The sequence below is a fragment of the Rana temporaria genome, chromosome 1 (assembly GCF_905171775.1).
Source record: "Rana temporaria chromosome 1, aRanTem1.1, whole genome shotgun sequence".
NCBI classification, from domain to species: domain Eukaryota; kingdom Metazoa; phylum Chordata; class Amphibia; order Anura; family Ranidae; genus Rana; species Rana temporaria.
The window spans coordinates 76,449,568-76,470,960 of NC_053489.1; the positions used below are offsets into that span (position 1 = coordinate 76,449,568).

Sequence of the window (21,393 nt, forward strand, 5' to 3'; positions counted from 1 at the left end):
TTTGAAATTTCTAAAATTTTTCGTATTTCTGAAAATTTGTTTTCTGCGGTTTTGACATTAATGGCTGTGTGTTGAGTTATTTTGAGGGGACAGAAAATGTCCACTGTTATACACTCACTACTTTACATTGTAGCAAAGTGTCATTTCTTCAGTGTTGTCACATAAAAAGATATTTACAAAAATGTGAGGGGTGTACTCACCTTTGTGATATACTATATATCCTGCAGGTTTGGTGCACTTTCAGAAAGTGTGCCACACCTACAGGATACAATAGAAGTCTATGGCAAAGCAGAGCTAACCCAAGAAAGTTGCAGATGCACTGTGCTATGTTGCCTCCTCACCACCTGATCTAAACCCATGATAGCCGTGCAATTACGAAGTTCTAGTACAGCATTTAAGTCAGGTGTGAGGAGGCGAAACTGGGTGGTACTGTGCCCTGTGATCTTTGACTTCTCCTGTGTTGTTCAGTTATAGCTCCACCTCTTTAAGGTTGCCTAACCCTGGCATAGACCATGGGGGTCATTTACTAAAGGCAAAATCCACTTTGCACTACAAGTGCACTGCAAGTGCTCTGGAAGTGCACTTGGAAGTAAAGTCGCTGTAGTTTCGGTGGGACATGCAAGGAAAATAAAAAACAGCATTTTAGCTTCCACGTGATTGGATGATAAAATCAGCAGAGCTTCCCCTCATTTCAGATCTACCCCTTAGATTTACAGCGACTGCATTTCCAAGAGCACTTTCAGTGCAAAGTGGATCTGCCTTTCGTAAATAACCCCCCATGTGTTCATGATGGCCTGGGCTCACAGGAAGTGGGTTGGATGAGGTTGGACACCATTCAATCCAAAAGTTGATCTGCTACTCTAGAATGTACAATTGAGTTAAACACAGGGGTCAAGTCCTGGGGAAAAAAGTGTGGGAACTCCCACCCAAGATCCACCCCCCCACCAAAAAAAAAATATATACGCTCATATGCATAATTACTAAACCGCATGTTCTTTCTAAATCCTGCGATAACTCGTGGCAGACCTTCGCAATGTCCCTGGTGTAAGGGGTTAGCTCGGTAGCGGGGTGTGTGACCCCTTGGATGGGTTCACTACACACTGAAGTTATACAGAAAGGCAGTCGAAGACGGTTGAGAAACAAAGATTTTGGTTTATTTGTCCATCTTGCTGGAAACAAGTGCAAGCATCCAAACATCATAAACAAAATCAAACATAAAATAAACCCTGACCACTTGGGGCGTCTACCTTCACCACACAGGAACCTATCTAGGGAGTCTGGCACAGGCTAGTGCTGGGCAGACACTGCTGGTCATACAGCAGAAAAACAATAGTCTCTTTTTGATTTTTATCACACAGAAAAATAAATTACCACCTCACCTCCTCAGAAGACTTTCAGCTACTGCTCTCCTTCACTCACAAAGCCTCAGGATGCAGCAAATCAGTGGTAATCCTTTGGATTACTTATAGAGGCCTTAATTGCCTCATTCTGAACAGCTGAAGTTTTCCAACGCCCTTAAACCTTTCCTGGCTACTTTTGCAGCCGACACCTAATAACAATTGGTGTATTGTCTAAACAAGGCAGAAATGTATCTCCCGTTTTTGACAACACCCACAGATTTACCTGACTTCCTGTCACACTGGGAACAATGACAAAAGCTCCCAGGAGACATTGCGGCATCGAGGAAGTGACGGAATACCCGCACACTACCCGATGAATCCATATACAGGAAGTGGCCAGTAACATCAAGGATTACTAAGGTTCACCTGCCCCTGACAGTGACTCGAGGTGGGCATCGCCGCTTAGTGAAGGATTGGCTTGGGCGGCAACTGAGTTCCTGCTGTGAAAAAAGTGCAGGAACTCCATTCCCACGCGTTCCCGGAGGACTTGAGCCCTGGTTAAACATATATTTATAAAGTCAATAATTCTATTTTGCATGTTCTGCAACAAATTACAGTTACATATGTAGTGCTACCCCTGTAGGGGCCCGCAGTAATCGCTAGTTCTTTCCTAATAGTACAGAGGCAACCCACCACCACAAAGCCAGTCCATACACACCGACTTCAATAACTCAGTAACTAATAACTGTCATTACTCATAAGTCCCCAGGACAACTGCCCTTATGGTGAAGTCCTACAGCCACCTCCTCCTGTGCATCTGCCTCCTGTATCTGCTGATTGCGGGTGCAATGCTTTACAGGTCCCAAGTAAAAATAAATGCACATAAATTACCTGCAAAATATTGTAAATTTTTTTTATTTATTTTTTTAAAGGTGAACTTATCCTTTAAATAGACCAGGACAAACATTGCTCCCCTGACAACAGAAGAAGGCAAAAACTTAACTCGCCTAGCATCCTACACTAGGAGGGTGTTACACATATAAACAACTGTTTTTTTTTCCTTTTTTTTCGTAGGGTGATTCTGGAGGACCATTGATTTGCAATGGAGATTTCACCGGAGTTCTATCTTTTGGAGATGAACACTGTGGGATTCCTGGTAATGCCAGTGTCTACACTCGTCTGACAAAAAAACATATCGATTGGATTAAGGCAGAAATACCATGTAAAATAGAGTGTATGTTTATCTAGGTCCTGCACACAGTCTTTACAATAATGTAATCTCCATGCTTGTGCTTAATTCAGATTGCAATTTGTGGAAAAATATTTGTGGGCAGTAATAAGAATTTCTAATGTTTGAAAGTTAACCCATGTATAACCCCATTATATCAAGTGATAATACACTTTTAAAATACATTTGTTCTTTTGATATATTTACACCAAGCAACTATGCAAATAATAAAACTTACCTTTTTTTTCCCTGTGCTGTAAAGTGGAATTAAACCCAAAGATGTACCTGCTTCCCAACACAGATTCATTAAAGTGGAGGTTCACCCAAATAACATTTTTCTCAGAACAACTTTTTTTTTTTTTTACGCTGTACATACCTTATAATCTATCTTTTCATTCCGGCTTCCAGGTACTTCTCCCTGCGGGAGTAGGCGTTTCCAAGCTGAGGAGGCATGACATCTGGGAGGCTGCCCAGATGATTGACGTCTTTTCAGCAAAAGCTCCCCCCGGCGGATAAGGCCCCACCCCCCATATTGCGCAGGCGTATAGAGCCGACACCGTATAGAGCCGACTAGCAGATCTGCATGTTCGGCTTCTTTCGGAAACGCCGTCACTCGGACGTGCCTACGCAATACGGGGGGCGGGGCCTTATCCGCCGGGGGGAGCTTTTGCTGAAAAGACGTCAATCATCTGGCCGGCCTCCCAGATGACATGCCTCCTCAGCTTGGAAACGCCTACTCCCATGGGGAGAAGTACCCGGAATGAAAAGATAGATTATAAGGTATGTACAGCGTAAAAAAAAAAAAAAATTGTGGACTGTACATGTTAGAAGTCTAAAGAAGTTGTTCTGAGAAAATTTTTATTTGGGTGAACCTCCGCTTTAAGGGCATGCCTCTGGTTATAACTAGGGATGGCGAACGGTTCGGACCGAGCATGAGTTCGGCCCAAACATTGGCTGTTCAGAAGTTCTCCGAACAACCAAATTAAAAGGCTGTTTGACCGTTTGTTCGGCCCGCCGAATGGCCACAATGCACTGCGTCACTGCACAGGGCATTGAAAGCCCTGATTGCCTGAAGCAATAAAAGCTTCATGCAATCAGGGCACAGAGCACTGTCAGAGCCATGATTGGATGCCGTCATGATGACGGTATCCAATCATGGCTCATAGTGTGCATCTAGGCATAGTTCAGTGAGTGCTGTTATGGATTGTTTAATACTCAAATCAAATGGCTATTTCCATTATGTACCATATACATGTTAAAATCCCCTTTGCTCAAAATGCTGACTAGACACCCCCCCCCCCCCCCCCCCATCAAGGAAAACAAGGTTTGCTGAGACTTCCAAAACACTGGATAGATCTGACCAGAAGATTGTAGATAAGAGATCACTAATCCATGAATGACAACACAAGCTACAACTGTGATGCTTATGCAAACAATGACTCATGCTTTACTATAAGAAGGGCTATATGTCCAAGCAATAAACAAGAAGATTCATTTAGCCAAACAAAGTGTCACTGTGTTTTCTTCTTCTATATGTACATATATTCACACTTCCAAATAGGCCAGGTGCAGATTCTCAGCACAGACATTTGTCTGAATCCAGAACAGTGCAACCATTCATCCTTACATTAGTGTCAATGTAGGGATAGTTCAGTGAGTGTAGTGCGACCATTCATCCTTACATTAGTGTTGTAGGGATAGTTTAACGCCATATATTTCATTGCATAACTGCAAGTTTAATGCCATATAGTTCTGTGCGTTACTGCAAATTTAACACCATATATTTCATTACATTATTGCAAGTTTAACGCCATATAGTTATGTGCGTTACTGCAAGTTTAACTCCATATATTTCATTGTGTTACTGTAGGTTTAACGCCATATATTTCATTGCATTACTGCAAGTTTAACGCCATATATTTATTGAGTTACTGCAAGTTTAACTCCATATAGTTCTGTGCATTACTGCAATATTGTAGTGTATCTGCTGAGTGTGTCTGTGTTGTGAATACTCAAATTAAAGTGCATTGAACACCACTTTCCATTGATTAAAGTGTATACACTTACACATTTACACATCTTTATTACATTTTTTAATAACCACCCACACTCCCCCCCCCCCCATAATGTCTGGGAGGACAGAACGGAGAGCCAGACGTTCCCATGGCACTGTAATGGGGCCAGCAGCATATGTGTCTACAGGCAAAATTCTCTCTGGTCGGTTCCAGTCCTTCACGCCTGTGCCTAGTTGCATTGGCATCTCTGTAAGTAATTCTGGGTTCTTTCCCCCTCCTCTCCTTTCAGAAAGACCTACCAATCTATTTTTCTACAAATTAATTATGTTGTTATAAATTTATAGACACCTTTTATACCTGCTCCTGAAGAGTGACAGTCACCACGAAACGCGTTGAGCCAATAGATGTCACGTGTATATATTTTATACTATTATCATCAACTACCATATATACCAATTGGATTGCACCAACTAACTAGGGATATAGCTATTTACTTTGGAGACACGCTTTTATGAATTTGGTCCTTTATAATGTTTATAGTATGAATTTGTTATTATTCTTATTGTTGTATTTTATATAACAATAAATTACTGACTGACAATTGTTTTTATGCAATGCCTTCATGTAATGCTCATAGTTGCAATATATTAGGCTATTACCATATTTCATTTTAATTGTGCTATCTCCTTGAATGCATGCCTCATATAAAGTCCCACCCCTTTCTTCTTTGCACAGGTAAAGGTGGCCGTGGTCAGTCCTCAGGCAGGGCATAATTTCCTCCATTTAGCGATGTTGCCCATGCTATCCAGCCACAGCATGCAGAGGAGGTGGTAGACTGGTCTTTTTTTAGTACATATGCAGCAGATCGCACTGTTGCTATTTGAAAACGTTGTCTCAAGTGCATCAAACGTGGCAAAAACACCAACAATTTGTGTACCACAAGCTTGACAAGGCATTTAAACTCGCACCACTCAGCCCCTTGGCAAGAGCACCTAAAAGCCACATAAAAGGGGCACAAATCTGTCCCAAATCTGTCCCTTCTCCTTACTCACCTCAGTCTGTCCCTGCTATACCTCATGACCTATCAGCGGCTTCCACTGACAGGGATGATGGTATAGCACAGGGTGTCCCAGGTCCTTGCAGCACATCTTCCAGCAGCACACCACCAGCTGTAGACTATAGTCAGCAAATTTCTCTTCCCCATCTACTGTAGCGGGGGGAAAAATACAGTCCCTGCAACCCACATGCCCAGTGTCTAAATAGAAGCTTGTCAAAGCTCTCTACAACTTCTGACTTTCTGCTTGGTGGATTCTGCCCCTTCCATGAATTTGCAGAATGTGCTGTACTGCAATGGCAGGTTCCCAGTTTCTATTTCTTTTCAAGTAAGGCCATTCCATCTCTCTACCATCATGTGGATGGCAATGTTGTGGCATCGTTGGGCAAGGCAGTCAGGCGCAAAGTCCACGTTACTGGTGACACGTAGTCCAGTAAGCATGGGCAGGGACAATATATTTTGTTCACAGCACACTGGGTAACTCTGCTTGCAACTCGGAAGGATGCAGGACAGGGCTCAGTGCTGCAGCTTGTTGTGCCCCCACGTCTCCATACAGCTGGTGATGATGCCATGAAATTCGTCCACTCTACCTTCTCCTCCTTCTCCATGCCCTCCTCTACAGAACTGTCCTATGAACCTCAAGTACCCCTAAGTGTTCAAAGGGCTATTCAATGAGTCAGGCTAACAGGCACCATGCAGTGCTTCAGCTGTTGTGTCTAGAGGACAGGAAGCACATTGGAGCAGAGATTCTTGCCGCTCTGCACGGACAGGCCAAGAGGTGGTTCACGCCATGCCAGCAGGAGTCAGAAATGGTGGTGTGTGATAATGGCACAAACCTCCTCTCACACACAATAAACACACAGGCCCGGATTCAGAAACAAATGCCTATCTTTAGGCGAGCGTAGTGTATCTCATATACTCTACGCCGCCGTAACTTTGAGAGGCAAGTCCCGTATTCCGAAAGAACTTGCGCCCGAAGTTACGGCGGCGTATCGTATATGGGCTGGCGTAAGGCCGCCTAATTCAAAATAGGCTGATAGGGGGCGTGTTGTATGCTAATAAATCGTGACCCCACGTAATTGACGTTACTAACGAACGGCGCATGCGCCGTCCGTGAAAGTATCCCAGTGCGCATGCTACAAATTACGCTGCAAATAGTCATTGCTGTAGACGTGAACGTAACTTACGCACAGCCCTATTCGCGTCCGACTTACGCAAACTACGTAAACGACGCAAAATTCGGCGCTGGCCCGACGTCCATACTTAACATTGGCTATGCCTCATATAGCAGGGGTAACTTTATGCCAGAAAAAGCCTAACGTAAACGACGTAAATCAATGCGCCGGGCGGACGTACGTTTCTGAATCGGCCTATCTATCTCATTTGCATATTCTACGCGGAAATCTACGGAAGCGCCCCTAGCGGCCAGCGTAAATATGCACCCTAAGATACGACGGTGTGGGAGATACGCTCATATCTAGGCAACATTGAGGCGTATCTGATTCTATGAATCAGGCACCGAGATGCGACGGCCCTCATTCAGAGTTACGACGGCGTATCTGGAGATACGCCGACGTAACTCCTTTCTAAATCTAGCCCACAGTTTTGACCTACATGTCCTAGACCTCATTTAAAGTCCCACAGCCCCCCTCTCTTTATTTATATTGAGGGATGGAGGCATGCATTCATAGACAGCCCATTCTGGCACATATAACCGTGTCAGAATTTTTCTCTTGTATGATATACAATTCCTGCAATATTGTTGTTTCATACATAGGTTAGGTTGTTCCTTTCATTAAATACATTTTTTGATTTACTCATATCAGTATTTTTAGAAACTTTCTGATGTATCATAATCAATTACACATTTTCCGCAAGGTCCAGTATTCCTTAGGGTGTTAGCCATCACTGTATGGTGGTGCTGCAGTCTCTCTGGCATTTTGGTAGCTGCGATGTGCCCCGTGGGTCCGCCCCTCCCTCCTTGTCCTATGGCTGAGAGCTCGGACAGGCTGACAGCTACTATGTAACCTGATCTCCCAGCACACCATCAGCCACCTTCTCTTCCTTCTGTCATCACTGGAAATCACCTGTAGAGAGGAACCTGCCAACATGCAAGAGGCTGCTGAGACCTGTAGTCCCACAACACACAGACTGCTACAAGGGAAGGAAAGACACGGACAGTCAGTGAGGCGTGGGAAAGTGCTTCTGTCTTGATTTCAGCAAACCTGCTACAAGCCTCTGTCCTGGAGCCTTCCACCTGTAGGGGCAATGCTGGGACTTGTAGTCCTCTCAAAGACACCAGCATGGATTTTACCTTTACAGTAGGGTTGCCACCTTTTCTTCAAGTCAAACCCGAACACTTTAGCAGCACACAGCTATTTTTTTTATAGTATATAAACTATACATATATTTTGCTATTAAATAACATTTCTAATCATATGAAGTTAATAAAAAGAGTTCCCCTTTTACATCTGAATTCACAGAGTTCCCTTTCAATGTAAGGGGGGACTCTGCAGACTCTGATGTAAGGCTGAACTCTTGGACCTCCAACATAAGGGATGCTCTGGGAACCCTGATTGAAGGGGGAACACTGAGAAATCTGAAGTACAGAGAGGACTCTGATGTAAGGGGGGAACACTGCGGCCTCTGGTGTAAAGGGGAACTCTGATGTAAGGGGTGCTCTAAGAACCCTGATTTACATTAGTGTACTCACACAGAGACAGGAGATAAAAGCAGGGAGACTTAAGTCACAGACAGCGATGGATGGTGAGCTCACTCACCCCTTGGCAGTCAGCACCTCTCATCCAGATCTATCTCAGGCTACTGGACTTCAATCCCAGACGCTATGCCTTTAGAAAAGGAAAGTTGGGGCTGAAAATTTGGAGTGTGGGCAGACATAGAGGAGTAGGGATGGGGGGGGGGGAGAGGTACAGATCTAGCCATCTGTCCTCTCCCATCTGTGTGTGTGTTTGGGGGGGGGGGGGGTGTCAGTTTGTGCTGGCTTTAGGCATTGTGAAAGAGTAACAGACACTCTCAGCTTAGACAACTGCAGCCAGAAACCCTGCTGGGAAGCCATAGTTCAGTCAGAAAAATGTGTCCAGGTCGCATGATTCCAAACTTGAACTGTCCGGGTGAATCCTGGACAGGTGGCAACCCCACTTTACAGGTATGCCGGGGCAGCACACAGCTTGAGTTAGGCATTAGGAATGTAGGCAAAAGAACTGTTTCTCATTCATGTGGAGACTGTATGCGCTGGTTACTTGCATTACACTCCTTTAAAAACTTCAGACCAGGCAAAAGGCAAAGTTTGAAAGCTTTACTTAGAAAAGGTGCAAAATATGACACATCCAAGAGTCTCTTGAAAATATCCATATTTCCCGCAACCACCACCGCAACCACCACCAATTGTGGAAGAGAGTTCCACATCCTTATTACCCTGACAGTGAAAACACCCCTGCGCAGTTTAAGGTTAAACCATTTCTCCAATCTCATTGTGTGTCCCCATGTACTCTTATATTCCTTGAGACTAAATTGTTTTTTTCCTATGCTGGGATTTATTATTTGTAAATCGCTATCATATCTCCTCTCAAGCGTTGTTTCTCCAGGGAGAATAGATTTAGTGTTTGCAATTGTTCGTCGTATTTGAGGTCCTCCAGTCCCCTTATTAGTTTTGTTGCCCTTCTTTGGACTCTCTCCAGTTCCAAAACATCCCTTGTGAGGACTGGTGAGCAGAACTGAGCAGAATACTCCAGATGTGGACTAACCAGAGTTTTATAAAGTTTTATAAAGTGTTTCATAAAGTGGTAGGATTACCGTTCTATCTTTGGAGTATATCCTTTTTCTTATGCATGATAATATTCTGCCGGCTTGGGTAGCTGCAGCTTCACATTGCATGCCATTGCTCAGTCTGTCATCTACTAGGACCACCAGATCTTTCTCCATCCTTGATTATCCCAGAGGTTCTCCCCCCTAGTGAGTAGTTTGCATTTATGTTTTTTTCCCCCAAGTGCATAACTTTAAATTTTTCCACATTAAACCTCATTTGCCATGTACAGTTGTATTCAAAATTATTCAACCCCGACTGAAATTTATTGTTTTGCCCAGTTTGACATTGACATTGTCATCCTGCTTACAATTAAATCAAAGGGGCACGTGTAGGTCAGACAAATATAACATAACATTTATAATGAAATAACCACAAATGTCTTTTCTGTGCTCACATCATTATTTTGTTCAGGTCTTTCTGTAAAATGTCTATATCCTGATGTGAAGAAATTGCGCTGCTTAATTTTGTATTGCCCGCAAAAACTGAGATTTAGCTATTTATCCTGTCCTCTATATAATTTATGAATAAAATGAATAGAATTGGTCCCAAGACAGAACCCTGGGGCACCCCACCTACCACTCCAGAACAGTCTGAGTATACATTATTTATCACTACCCTTTGGACATGCCCCTGTCACCAGTTTTTGTTAGAAGCCTTCCTTAATCTAATATGTGCTTATTCTATGTGCATGGACACATACGTAGGCCAACATGGAGGGGCATTAAGAGGCAGGGAAGAAAAACGCCAGACGCCCCTAGAAGCAGCGGTAAAAATGTCCAGTGTGCATGAGGCCTAAAGGTTTAGTGTGTCTAGTCTCTGATGTGAGGCTGGATTGCTGAGATGGTGTCCCTTGCGGCTGAGTGCACCGTACCCCTGGAGATGAGATAGGGAGTGCAGTGCCCAAAGGTGTATGGATTGCTGGTACTGCTGCTGACTGGGTAGATGCTAGCAGAAGGTAGCTGGGTGCGCTGGATGAGTGCAAGGAAGGATTCCGGTGAGTGGACTGCAGGTTAATCAAGAACAGAGTTCGTAACCAGGCCAAGGGTCATACACGGGAATCAGTCCAGAGAGGATACAGGAACAACCCGGGTCATACACAGAGGGTAGAAGATAATGGAGTAGTCAGCCAAGCTAGGGTCAGATAAAAGGAGATAAACAGGATCACAGGTCAAGACGTAAGCCAAAGATTCAGGACACACAGGATACAGGAGACATAGGAGACACAGCAAGCTGATGATAATCCAGCAAATTTAAAAGGGCAGTGGCAGGTTTATATAGACCGGGGGAATGCGCCTACAATTGTCACCGCGTGCGTGCACTGAAGTACTCACAGGTTGCTGTATAGTGACCGATGTGCATCTGCATGCGCATGGGAACATGACTGGCGCGATCATGACGGTTGCTGGCGGAATTGCCCACACCACGGCCATTTCCCTGTCACCCTGTATACAAGATTTTTTTTTACATAAATGCAAACTTTGTATCATAATAAATATAAATGATAAACATCACAAATGCAAATAAAAGCAATACAAATCACCATACAATATTCAATATACAGTACTCATAAGGAAAACCTGAGGTAGGTCTCATGTGTGTAAGGACCAGACCAAAATTGGGGTTCACCCAGCGAATCCTGAAACCTTTTGATTGTCAGCTGCTCCTGCTAAAATCAGCAGGAACAGGCAATGATCATCAAAAATCTATAGGTAACTTTAAGTTTTAAATTTAATCAGGATTTTATGTCGTTTTTATAGTATGTTGGTATTACGTTAATTATTATTTGGAGAAATGTTAGAGAAAGTGGTGTATTATTTGCATTTGATAGTTTGATTTCTGTTTTCAATCTGCGTTATTTTTGGAATATGTTGTATTTTAATAGTATGGATGTTTTATTAGAGTATAGTTTTAATTTGTTTAATTTGTATCAATTGTTGCTATTTGTAACTTTATTGTGTCATTATGCTTTGGTCTGTTCATTTTTGTGTTCTTGTGTTTTTTTAATGTAGCTGTATCGCAATAATTCCCTTTGGAATTATTAAAGCATTCTGATTCTGAATCTAAAGTTGCTCAGCTTCATTTTATCAGCTTTGGAGTTAAAGGGTCACTAAAGGAAAACATTTTTTTAGCTGAAATGACTGTTTACAGGGTATAGAGACATAACAGTTAAATGATTCCTTTTAAAAATTATTAAAAATAGATAAAAACCAATCATATAATGTGCCTGCAGTTTAGTTTAGTTTTTGCTGTTGTTTCCTGGTTCTCTGATGTACAGAGCCAGAGAGCCAATAGAGGGCAGTGATGGATTGTAAAACGAAACTGGATTGGTGCTGAGAAGTTTTAGACACCGTGGGGCAGATCCACAGAGAGAGTACGCCGGCGTATCTACTGATACGCCGGCGTACTTTCAAATTTCCCGCATCGTATCGTTGTTTTGAATCCTCAAAACAAGATACGACGGCATCTGGGTTAGATCCGACAGGCGTACGTCTTCGTACGCCTTCGGATCTAAGATGCAATACTTCGGCGTGCGCTGGGTGGCGTTCCCTTCGTTTTCCGTGTCGAGTATGCAAATTAGCTATTTCCGACGATCCACGAACGTACGAGCGGCCGGCGCATTCCTTTACGTTGTCTCTAGTCGGCTTTTTTCGGTGTATAGTTAAAGCTGCTATTTCGTGGCGTACTCAATGTTAAGTATGGCCGTCGTTCCCGCGTATAATAAATATTTTTTTTTTTTGCGTAAGTCGTTCGTGAATCGGGATGGACGTAATTTACGTCCAGGTCAAAACCAATGGCGTCCTTGCGACGTCATTTCTCGCAATGCACGGCGGGAAATTTAGGGACGGCGCATGCGCAGTTCGTTCGGCGCAGGGACGCGCTTCATTTAAATGAAACACGCCCCCTACCCGCCCAACTTGAATTCCGCACCGTTACGCTGCTTGAAATACACTACGCCACCGTAACTTACGGCGCAAAATCTTTATTCGAACCAAAGCCAGGTAAAGTACGGCGGTGTAGCGTATCTCAGATACGATGCGCCGGGGCAGATCTTTGTGGATCTGCCCCACAGTAATCACACCTCCTTGATTAGTGACCACAGTGAGAAATCTTCCAGTACTGTGGTTATCAGGAAACAGACAACCTGGAAGTGTCCAGAACAGAGAGGAATTACAGCAACATCAAAGCAAAAACTAACAATGAGGACATGAAACCAGGACTGCAGTAAGATAAAGGAAGCTATTTAGCTAAAAAAAATATTTCCTGTAGTGGCCCTTTAAATTGTCAAAATCCAGAAATATTCAGCTGGCAACTAAAAAAAATAAAAAATCTTTTAACAAACTAGACAAAAAAAGATTTAAAATGTTATATATACACATTTTAAATATAATCAGGGCCAAAAAAAATGCATATAAGCCTGGCACATGTAACGGAAGCTCCATTTTTGTTCAGGCTTAATGTCTTTTAAGATACTCATGTTCTGTGATTATTGTAATCATTTACATCTGAATGGACTATTTGAGGCTTAAAGCCACCTGCTTACCTGCAAAGCTTGTATTGGATTTTGCAATCCATATTAACTGCTTGCCGGCCAGCCGCCGCAGTTTTGCTTCAGCAGAATGGCACGGCTGGGTGATGCGACGTTACCTTATGTCACTTCGCCTTTTGGCCACTAGGGACACACGGAGGCACGTGCGCACACCCACTGCTTGCTGCCGAAGCCGATGTGAGTTCCCCCGCGGGGGCGCAATGACCGCAGGGCACCCGCGATCGCTCGTGACAGAGTGAGAACCAGGATCTGTGTGTGTATAAATACACAGAACCCGGTTCTTTCAGGGGAGAGGAGACTGATTGTCTGTTCATACAATGTATGAACACCGATCTCTCTCTTCCCCTAGTTAGTCCAATCCCCCCTACAGTTAGAACACAGGAGGGAACACAGTTAACCCCTTGATCGCCCCCTAGTGATAACCCCTTCCCTGCTAGTGACATTTATACAGTAATCAGTGCACTAATCGCTGTATAATTATCAATGGTCCTAAAAATGTGCCAAAAGTGCCCATTGTGTCCGTCACAATATCGCAGTTCCAATAAAAATTGCAGATTGCCACTATTACTAGTAAAAAAAAATTATAAAAATAAAAAATGCCATAAATCTATCCCCTATTTTGTAAAAGCTATAACGTTTGCACAAACCAATCAATATACACGTATTGCGATTTTTCATTTTTTACCAAAAATATGTAGAAGAATGCGTATCGGCCTAAACTGAGGAAAAAATACGCCTTTTTTAAAAAATAAATTGGGGATATTTATGATGGCAAAAAGCACAAAATATTATTTTTTTTTCAAAATTACGCTTTTTTTTTATTATAGCGGAAACCAATAAAAACCGTAGAGATGATCAAATACCACCAAAAGAAATATCTATTTGTGGGGAGAAAAGGATGTTAATGTTGTTTGGGTACAGCGTCGCACGACTGCGCAAATGGTTAGTTAAAGCGACGCAGTGACGTATCGCAAAAAATGGCCTGGTCATTGAGCAGCCAAATCTTCCGGGGCTGAAGTGGTTAACAGCTTGGAGGTGACAGAGAGGGGTGACAGCTTTGTTGGCTGAATTACAGAGTCTTGCCAATCATCTTTGTAGTCCCCAGACTCCCCATCATCCCCATCCCTGTTGCTGTAAAGAAAAGCATGTTTGCCGCTTTATCTAAACCTGGGTCCTAGACCTTGACAAAAGCCTATATAGTACTGAACAAAGGAAACATTTTTATCTCTCTCTTTTAAATTCAGCTGAACATATTGCTTAGCGATGCCATTTTTGTGAATGACCAATCATTGCAAATGTATCATGTTCCTTTGTGGTTGGCAGAGTTATAAGAGACTTGAAAGTCTTGGCCACTAACTTCTGTGTGCACTAACCACGTCAGGAAAGCATCGATCTAGTTATCATGAAACTTTTCCAGTCACTGTCTGCTTTTACTTTTATCTTGTTCATTCATGGCAGTAAGTACATTTTTTTTTAATCAGATTATTTTTATTAAGAGTTTTCAAATATACAGAGCAAGAGATTGAGTGATCATATTTATGCATATAATTATACTTCAGACATTATAGTTGTATCAAAATCATATGCAATAGAGATATGAGCAACAAACTGGTTTGTAAGTAGTTGTGTGTGCTGCATATATGAAATGACGAAAATGGAAATATCAAAAGAAAGCCAAGATATAGATAAGTGCACTTAAAGCGGAGGTTCACCCAAATAACATTTTTATCAGAGCAACTTCTTTAGACTTGTAACATGTACAGTCCGCAATTTTTTTTTTTTTAGGCTGTACATACCGTATAATGTATATTTCCAATCTGGCTTCTGGGTACTTCTCCCCGCGGGAGTAGGTGTTTCTATTCTGAGGAGGCATGTCATCTGGGATTGACATCTTTCAGGAGAAGTTCCCCAGCGGTTAAGGCCCCGCCCCCCGTATTGCGTCACAGCGTTTCCGAAAGAAGCCGAACATGCAGAGCTGCTAGTCGGCTCTATATGGCGCCTGCATGTTACAAGTCTAAAGAAGTTGCTCTGATAAAAATGTTATTTGGGTGAACCTCAGCTTTAAATATGTTTTATTTTATTTAATAAGTGTAACACCAAGGCCATATTTTCATCATTGGAGTCTGTATGCACACAACCATTCCCTTCATTTTACTTGTCCTAACCAGGCTTATTGTATGTTATTTACTATGTGTCAACGTGTAAATAACCTTATATGAGATGATTCTGATGAATATAGAAAAAAATGTGAGGTAGTCCCCGGCTTACAAAAAAAAGTTTAATTTGTATGTAAGTTGGAACAGGTACATTTTTTTAAGTGTAGCTTCAGCCCAAAAAAATATTTTTAAGTTTTTCTGATAGCATAGGGAAGAGTTAACACCCCTGTAACATTTGTTTTGCTTTCTGTGCCCCTGTTTAGAAGATTTGCCCTCACTTTCTGTCCCAATGACAATTGGATTTTGAAAATTTGGGGTTGTTGGCGAAAAAAGGATTGGGGACAAAGCTTCAGTGGAGACTCGTTTTTTCCCCATGATAACTCTAATGCCCCATACACACGATTGGAGCTTTGTCCGACCAAATTCACATCGGGATTCCGACGGAATTCCATCGGAGTAAAATAGAACATGTTCTCTATGTAAACTCCAATGGAATTCATCGGAATTTCCGATGGGGCATACACATGTTCGGAATTTACGATGGAAAAAGTCCAACTGACTTTTTCCATCAGAAATTCCGATCTTGTGTACGGGGCTTTACAGGAGTGAATTTCCCTTCCCTTCCACTTTCTGGTACCTCCCTCTGTTTGTAAGCCGGGTGTTTGTAACTCGGGGACCGCCTGTACAAGAAAATGTTCCATTCATGCATACATTAACTCCAGCTTTTTTAAATCTATTATGCAAAAACTTTTTGAAATTTTGTGGTAGTTTTACTGAATATTATTGGCCTTTGTGCTGTTTTATGTTGTTAAAGCCCAATTGAAACTTTATATTTTAATAATAGGATGCAGCCAGTCTGGCTTAAATGTAAAGAATATGTCAGGGTTTTTTAAATGTGTTATTGCTTTAGCATCATATTGGATTGTCATTTGCCAGCCACACACTGGAGATTTAAACTGCTACTTCCACACAGTCTACTGTGGTCTGGATCTCCGGTGGTCTGACATGCCCCGTGAGCAGTCCTCCAATCAACAATTCTGCAAATGAGCTTTGTTGAGTGGAACACAGTAATGCCTCATACACATGATCAGTGCCGGTGATCAATATGGGTCCCCTATCAGTGCCCGGCCTGGAATGCGCATACGCAATTGGAGATCACGGAAATCTCAGAGAATGGATATCTGATCCATCAGCTGTAGTTGCACAGTTAACATGCCGCTCGCTCCCGATGCTTATCCACGCTGCTCGCTCTACCAGATGGGTGACCCATCTCGATAGAACAACGCTGCCTGCGCTCACTCAATACAGCAAGGGGCGGATATGATTATAAGAGGTCGCGCTCACTGAATACAAGAAATTTATGATGGCCAGTGTTCAAAAATACAACTGCCCCTGGTGCTGGCTTTTCTTTGGACACAGCGCAATGAATAATTGATCCCTCCTGGAGCCCAGCGGTTAGAGTTGGTTGTGTTGATTATTGTTTGTATAAGTCGGTATTCACTTTTTATATGCTTTTAAGATATTTTGTAAATGTGTTATAATAAAAAAAAATGTTTAGCTTATTTTATGTGTTTTTTTTCATATATTGGTGCATATAAAATCCATGATTTCTCTCTATGTACCAAATTTCAGTTAATAGAATGTGGCACTTTTTACCACTGATTTTGCATCGGTTTTCGCATGATAAATCATGCTGCATTGGTGGCAAATCGCAATGTGTGACACTGTCACCAAAAAGACTCCCTTTTGAGCAATAAGCTTTGCACTTTGCGATTTTGTTGGGGGGCGCCAGATATGGAATCCACCCGGGTGCCAAATGCTTTAGGTACGCCCCTGAGTTTAAGAGTAGCATTGCTGAAATAAAGGAATAGAATAGAAAATATATATATATATATATATATATATATATATATATATATATATATATATATATATATATATATATATATATATATATATATATATTCTATTCTATTCCTTTATATCTATTCTATTCTATTTTATTCTCTTTGAAAATTGGAAAACTATTACATTTTGAAAAGTTTTCGAATTTGAATACTATTCTAATTGTTCTAAAACTATTCTAACTATTTTAATTCGGAAAATTCGGATACATCCGAATTTCCGAAAAATAAAAAAAATTCCGAGTTTTAATTCGGAACTAAACGAACCGCACATGTCTAGCACTTGGTACAGAATCTAGTGAACCAATAGGATTTTTTTTTTTAGCTATTGGATGTTAACCTCCCTGGCGGTATGATTATTTCAGATTTTAGGTGCTGAAAGTGGTACCATTATTTTGCATGAAAATTTGGTGTTTTATATTGTAGGCTTGTAATTCTAATGCCCCGTACACACCATCACTTTATGTGATGAAAAAAAACGACGTTTTTAAAAACGTCACTTTAATTGACCGTGTGTGGGGGAAAATGTCGTTTTATGTCTTGTAAAAAACGACCAAAAAAAATTGAAGCATGCTTCAATTTTATGTGTCGTTTTTCAAAACGTTGTTTTTTACTTCACAGAAATTGACCGTGTGTAGCAAAAAACGTCGTTTAAAAAGACGTTTTTACACCCGCGCATGCCCAGAAGCTAGTTATGAAGCAAGCTTCAATGGAAAAAGTGGTGAGAACGTAACCTCGCTTTGCTAGAACATTGTGAGAAAAACGATGGTGTGTAGGCAACTTCGTCTTAGAAAATTTAACTTTCAAAAAGGTCGTTTTTTACTTCACAGAAAATGTCGTTTTTTTTCATCACATAAAGTGATGATGTGTATGCGGCATTAGAAATAACTCACCTAAATCTGTCCAAACAAAAGTCTAGTAGACATCCCGGGTATGATAAAGTTTGAAACACAAAATCATAAATTATAATATAATAAATAACTATAAATAATTGTAACAAATAATAATATAATAATAATAAAAATGATTCAATAATGTAATCAAATCAAAAACACAGAAGTTTCAAAATTGTCGCTGTCATTACTTTCAGTGTTTGACAAATTTCCCCACAGATCACTATCGCTCAATTCTGCAAGTGATTCTAATTTATTATTGCTATTTTCTAGCTGCTCTAAAACCACTTTTGACATAAAGGGACAGTTTTTGGTTGCTATGGACAATCTCCAGTTTTCAGGCAGAAAGAACAGTCTTTATTATATAAAAGTGCATGCAGGACACTGGACAGACCACTAGGGAATAAGGGGTGTGTAATTATTTTATACAGTGCTGTAATCTGGATAAAAGGGGGGGAGGGTTGGGACTTTAAATGAGATGCGTTTTTATCAGTATGCGATTAAATATATATATGGAATATAATTTTTTTTTTCCATAATAGCCAGGCTCAAAGTTGCCAACCAAAAAAGCAATAAACCAAATTAATCTGTCTAGCTGTATGTAATTAAAAACAGAGGTTTAGTTGCATGTATTTGCAAATACCTGTGTAAGCTGCAGGCCAACGTCAAGGCACTCCGTGTACTGCAGTCCTAACTATGAATTTTAAAGTCTCCTAAAAAGGAGCACAGACGTGCTAATCAACAGATAGGCGGCAGGTGATTACCTAAACCCGCCCCTACCTATAGTTGGTCTAGAAAAAAAGCGCACTGGAAAAACAATAGAAATGCAGGAGTGGAACCAAACATTCCTACCAAACCAAAATACCACCAAACTAAAGGCGCACCACATCAAACTGGGTTAGCTAGTCAAAAAATGACAATGCATTAATTAACTTTCGGTGGTAGACGGGTGGAGGCACTTCTGTTCCACTCCTGAAACGCATCTCCATCCCTGGATAGTGTTAAAAAGGGGGGATAGGGTTGGGACTTTAGATGAGGCATATGATAGACACTACCACAGGCCTCCATCCCTGTAAATGGATAAAAAGGGGGGGAGGGTTGGGACTTTAAATGAGATGCGTTTTTAGCAGTATGCGATTAAATATATATTTGGAATATAAAAAATGTTTTCATAATAGCCAGGCTCAAAGTTGCCAACCAAAAAAGCACTAAACCAAATTAGCTGTCTAGCTGTATGTAATTACAAACAGAGGTTTAGTTGCATGTATTTGCAAATACTTGTGTAAGCTGCAGGCCAACGTCAAGGCACTCCGTGTACTTCAGTCCTAACTATGAATTTTAAAGTCTCCTAAAAAGGAGCACAGGCGTGCTAATCAACAGATAGGGGGCAGGTGATTCTCCTTTTTAGGAGACTTTAAAATTCATAGTTAGGACTGCAGTACACAGAGTGATTACCTGCCCCCTATCTGTTGATTAGCATGCATGTGCTCCTTTTTAGGAGACTTTAAAATTCATAGTTAGGACTGCAGTACACGGAGTGCCTTGACGTTGATGTTGGCCTGCAGCTTACACAGGTATTTGAAAATACATGCCACTAAACCTCTGTTTTTAATTACATACAGCTAGACAGATTAATTTGGTTTAGTGCGTTTTTGGTTGGCAACTTTGAGCCTGGCTATTATGGAATTTTTTTTATATTCCATATATATATTTAATCATATACTGCTAAAAACGCATCTCATTTAAAGTCCCAACCCTCCCCCCCTTTTTAGCCATTTACAGGGATGGAGGCCTGTGGTAGTGTCTGTCATATACCTCATCTAAAGTCCCAACCCGATCCCCCTTTTTTAACGTAATCTGTAATATTACAGTATAGTGTATGTATTGTGTGTTTTGACTTTTTTTAATTTGGCGCCTATCACCGCCCCCGTGTGTCATAACGTCGCAGGGAACGGAGCTCGGCGGCACTCAGGCACTGTGTGAATCGAGCGAGGAGACATTACGTTCACACAGCGGGGAGACATCGCAGAATCCAGGGGAGAAAGTAAGTAACTATGCCTGGATGCTGCGATGCGATCCAGAGTCTGGCTCTCGGTTACCGCTATTAGTACTGAAATTCCACCCCGAGCCAGACTCAGGAATACCGCCAGGGGGGTTAAGGAACCGAGTACTCTACAGCCATAGGCGTGCGCACAGGGTGTGCCTGGGTGTGCTGGGCAGTACCCAGACCCCCATAACCATTGTATGCCCAATTACTTATATAAGCCTTCAAAATTTGCAATTTTGATTTTTCCAATTCGGGTCCCATAGGTTTTAATGGGGTTCATTGTTTGGTTCCGAACTTTCGCGATGTTTCGAAAGTTCTGGTGCACACTGAACAGGGGGTCGTTTGGCCCATCCCTCTTAAAGCGGAGTTCCACCTAAAAATGGAACTTCCCCTTAATCCACTCCTTGCCCCCTTACATACCACATTTGGCATGTCATTTTTTTGGGGGGGGAGTGGGGACTTCAGGAGGAGTGGGACTGGGAGATCTCCCGGTAGGCCAGTCCGGCCCTGATTGCCATTGATTTATATAGAAGGTGCGCTTTCGATGCACTGCAAAAGCGCACCAGTGTGAAAGGCATCTAATAGTATACGGTGCAATACTGTCTACATCCAGATTGATTCTTGCCATAATAAAGTGCACTGTCTGATCTGGACTGGTGTCACTAGTTTGTGTGCCCACCTGCTTCCGGACTCTCTAATTCCACTCTTAGGGCCAAATCCTCAGCCAGGCGGCGTAACTTAACTTTCAGCAGTTAAGTTACACTGACTTAAAGTTTTTACCTAAGTGCCTGATCCACAAAGCACTTACGTAAAAATTTCAAGCCGTGTAAGTTAAGTGCCGCCGTCGTAAGGCGTTCCTCCTCTCCGGGGGGCGTTTACAATTTAAATGAGGCGCGCTCCCGCGCCGGCCGTACTGCGCATGCGTGTGACGTCATTTTCCCGATGTGCATCGCGCGAACGTAATTGACGCCGGGCGGCTTTGTGGATTGCGACGGGACACTAAAGTTGCGACGGGTGAAAAAAAGACGCGCCGGGAAAACAAATAATTTAAAAAAAAAATGACAGCGTCGCTCAGCATGCATTCCTGAGAGGGAGAACTCCATGCCAATTTTCAACGAAAAAACCGGCATGGGTTCCCCCCCCCAGGAGCATACCAGGCCCTTAGGTCTGTTATGGGTTGTAAGGAGACCCCCCTCTGCCGAAAAATCGACGTAGGGGGTCCCCCTACAATCCATACCAGACCCGTATCCAAAGCACGCTACCCGGCCGGTCAGGAATGGGAGTGGGGACGAGCGAGCGTCCCCCCCCCTCCTGAGCCGTGCCAGGCCGCATGCCCTCAACATGGGGGGGTTGGGTGCTCTGGGGCAGGGGGGCGCACTGCGG

The 21,393-nt window shown here is 42.3% G+C and overlaps 2 protein-coding genes across 2 annotated transcripts in view; both read left to right on the forward strand.

Moving 5' to 3' along the window:
• Positions 1-2,917, forward strand: part of LOC120928282 (granzyme A-like) — a 45,502-nt gene extending 42,585 nt beyond the window's left edge. The window contains exon 5 of the mRNA XM_040339382.1: positions 2,415-2,917. Within this exon, the coding sequence (XP_040195316.1) occupies positions 2,415-2,588 (174 nt within the window). The 3' untranslated portion in view covers positions 2,589-2,917. The remainder of the gene's footprint in view (positions 1-2,414) is intronic.
• Positions 2,918-14,195: 11,278 nt separating this feature from the next.
• The window catches only part of LOC120928288 (granzyme A-like), a 50,635-nt gene continuing 43,437 nt past the window's right edge, over positions 14,196-21,393 (forward strand). The window contains exon 1 of the mRNA XM_040339385.1: positions 14,196-14,467. Within this exon, the coding sequence (XP_040195319.1) occupies positions 14,413-14,467 (55 nt within the window). The 5' untranslated portion in view covers positions 14,196-14,412. The remainder of the gene's footprint in view (positions 14,468-21,393) is intronic.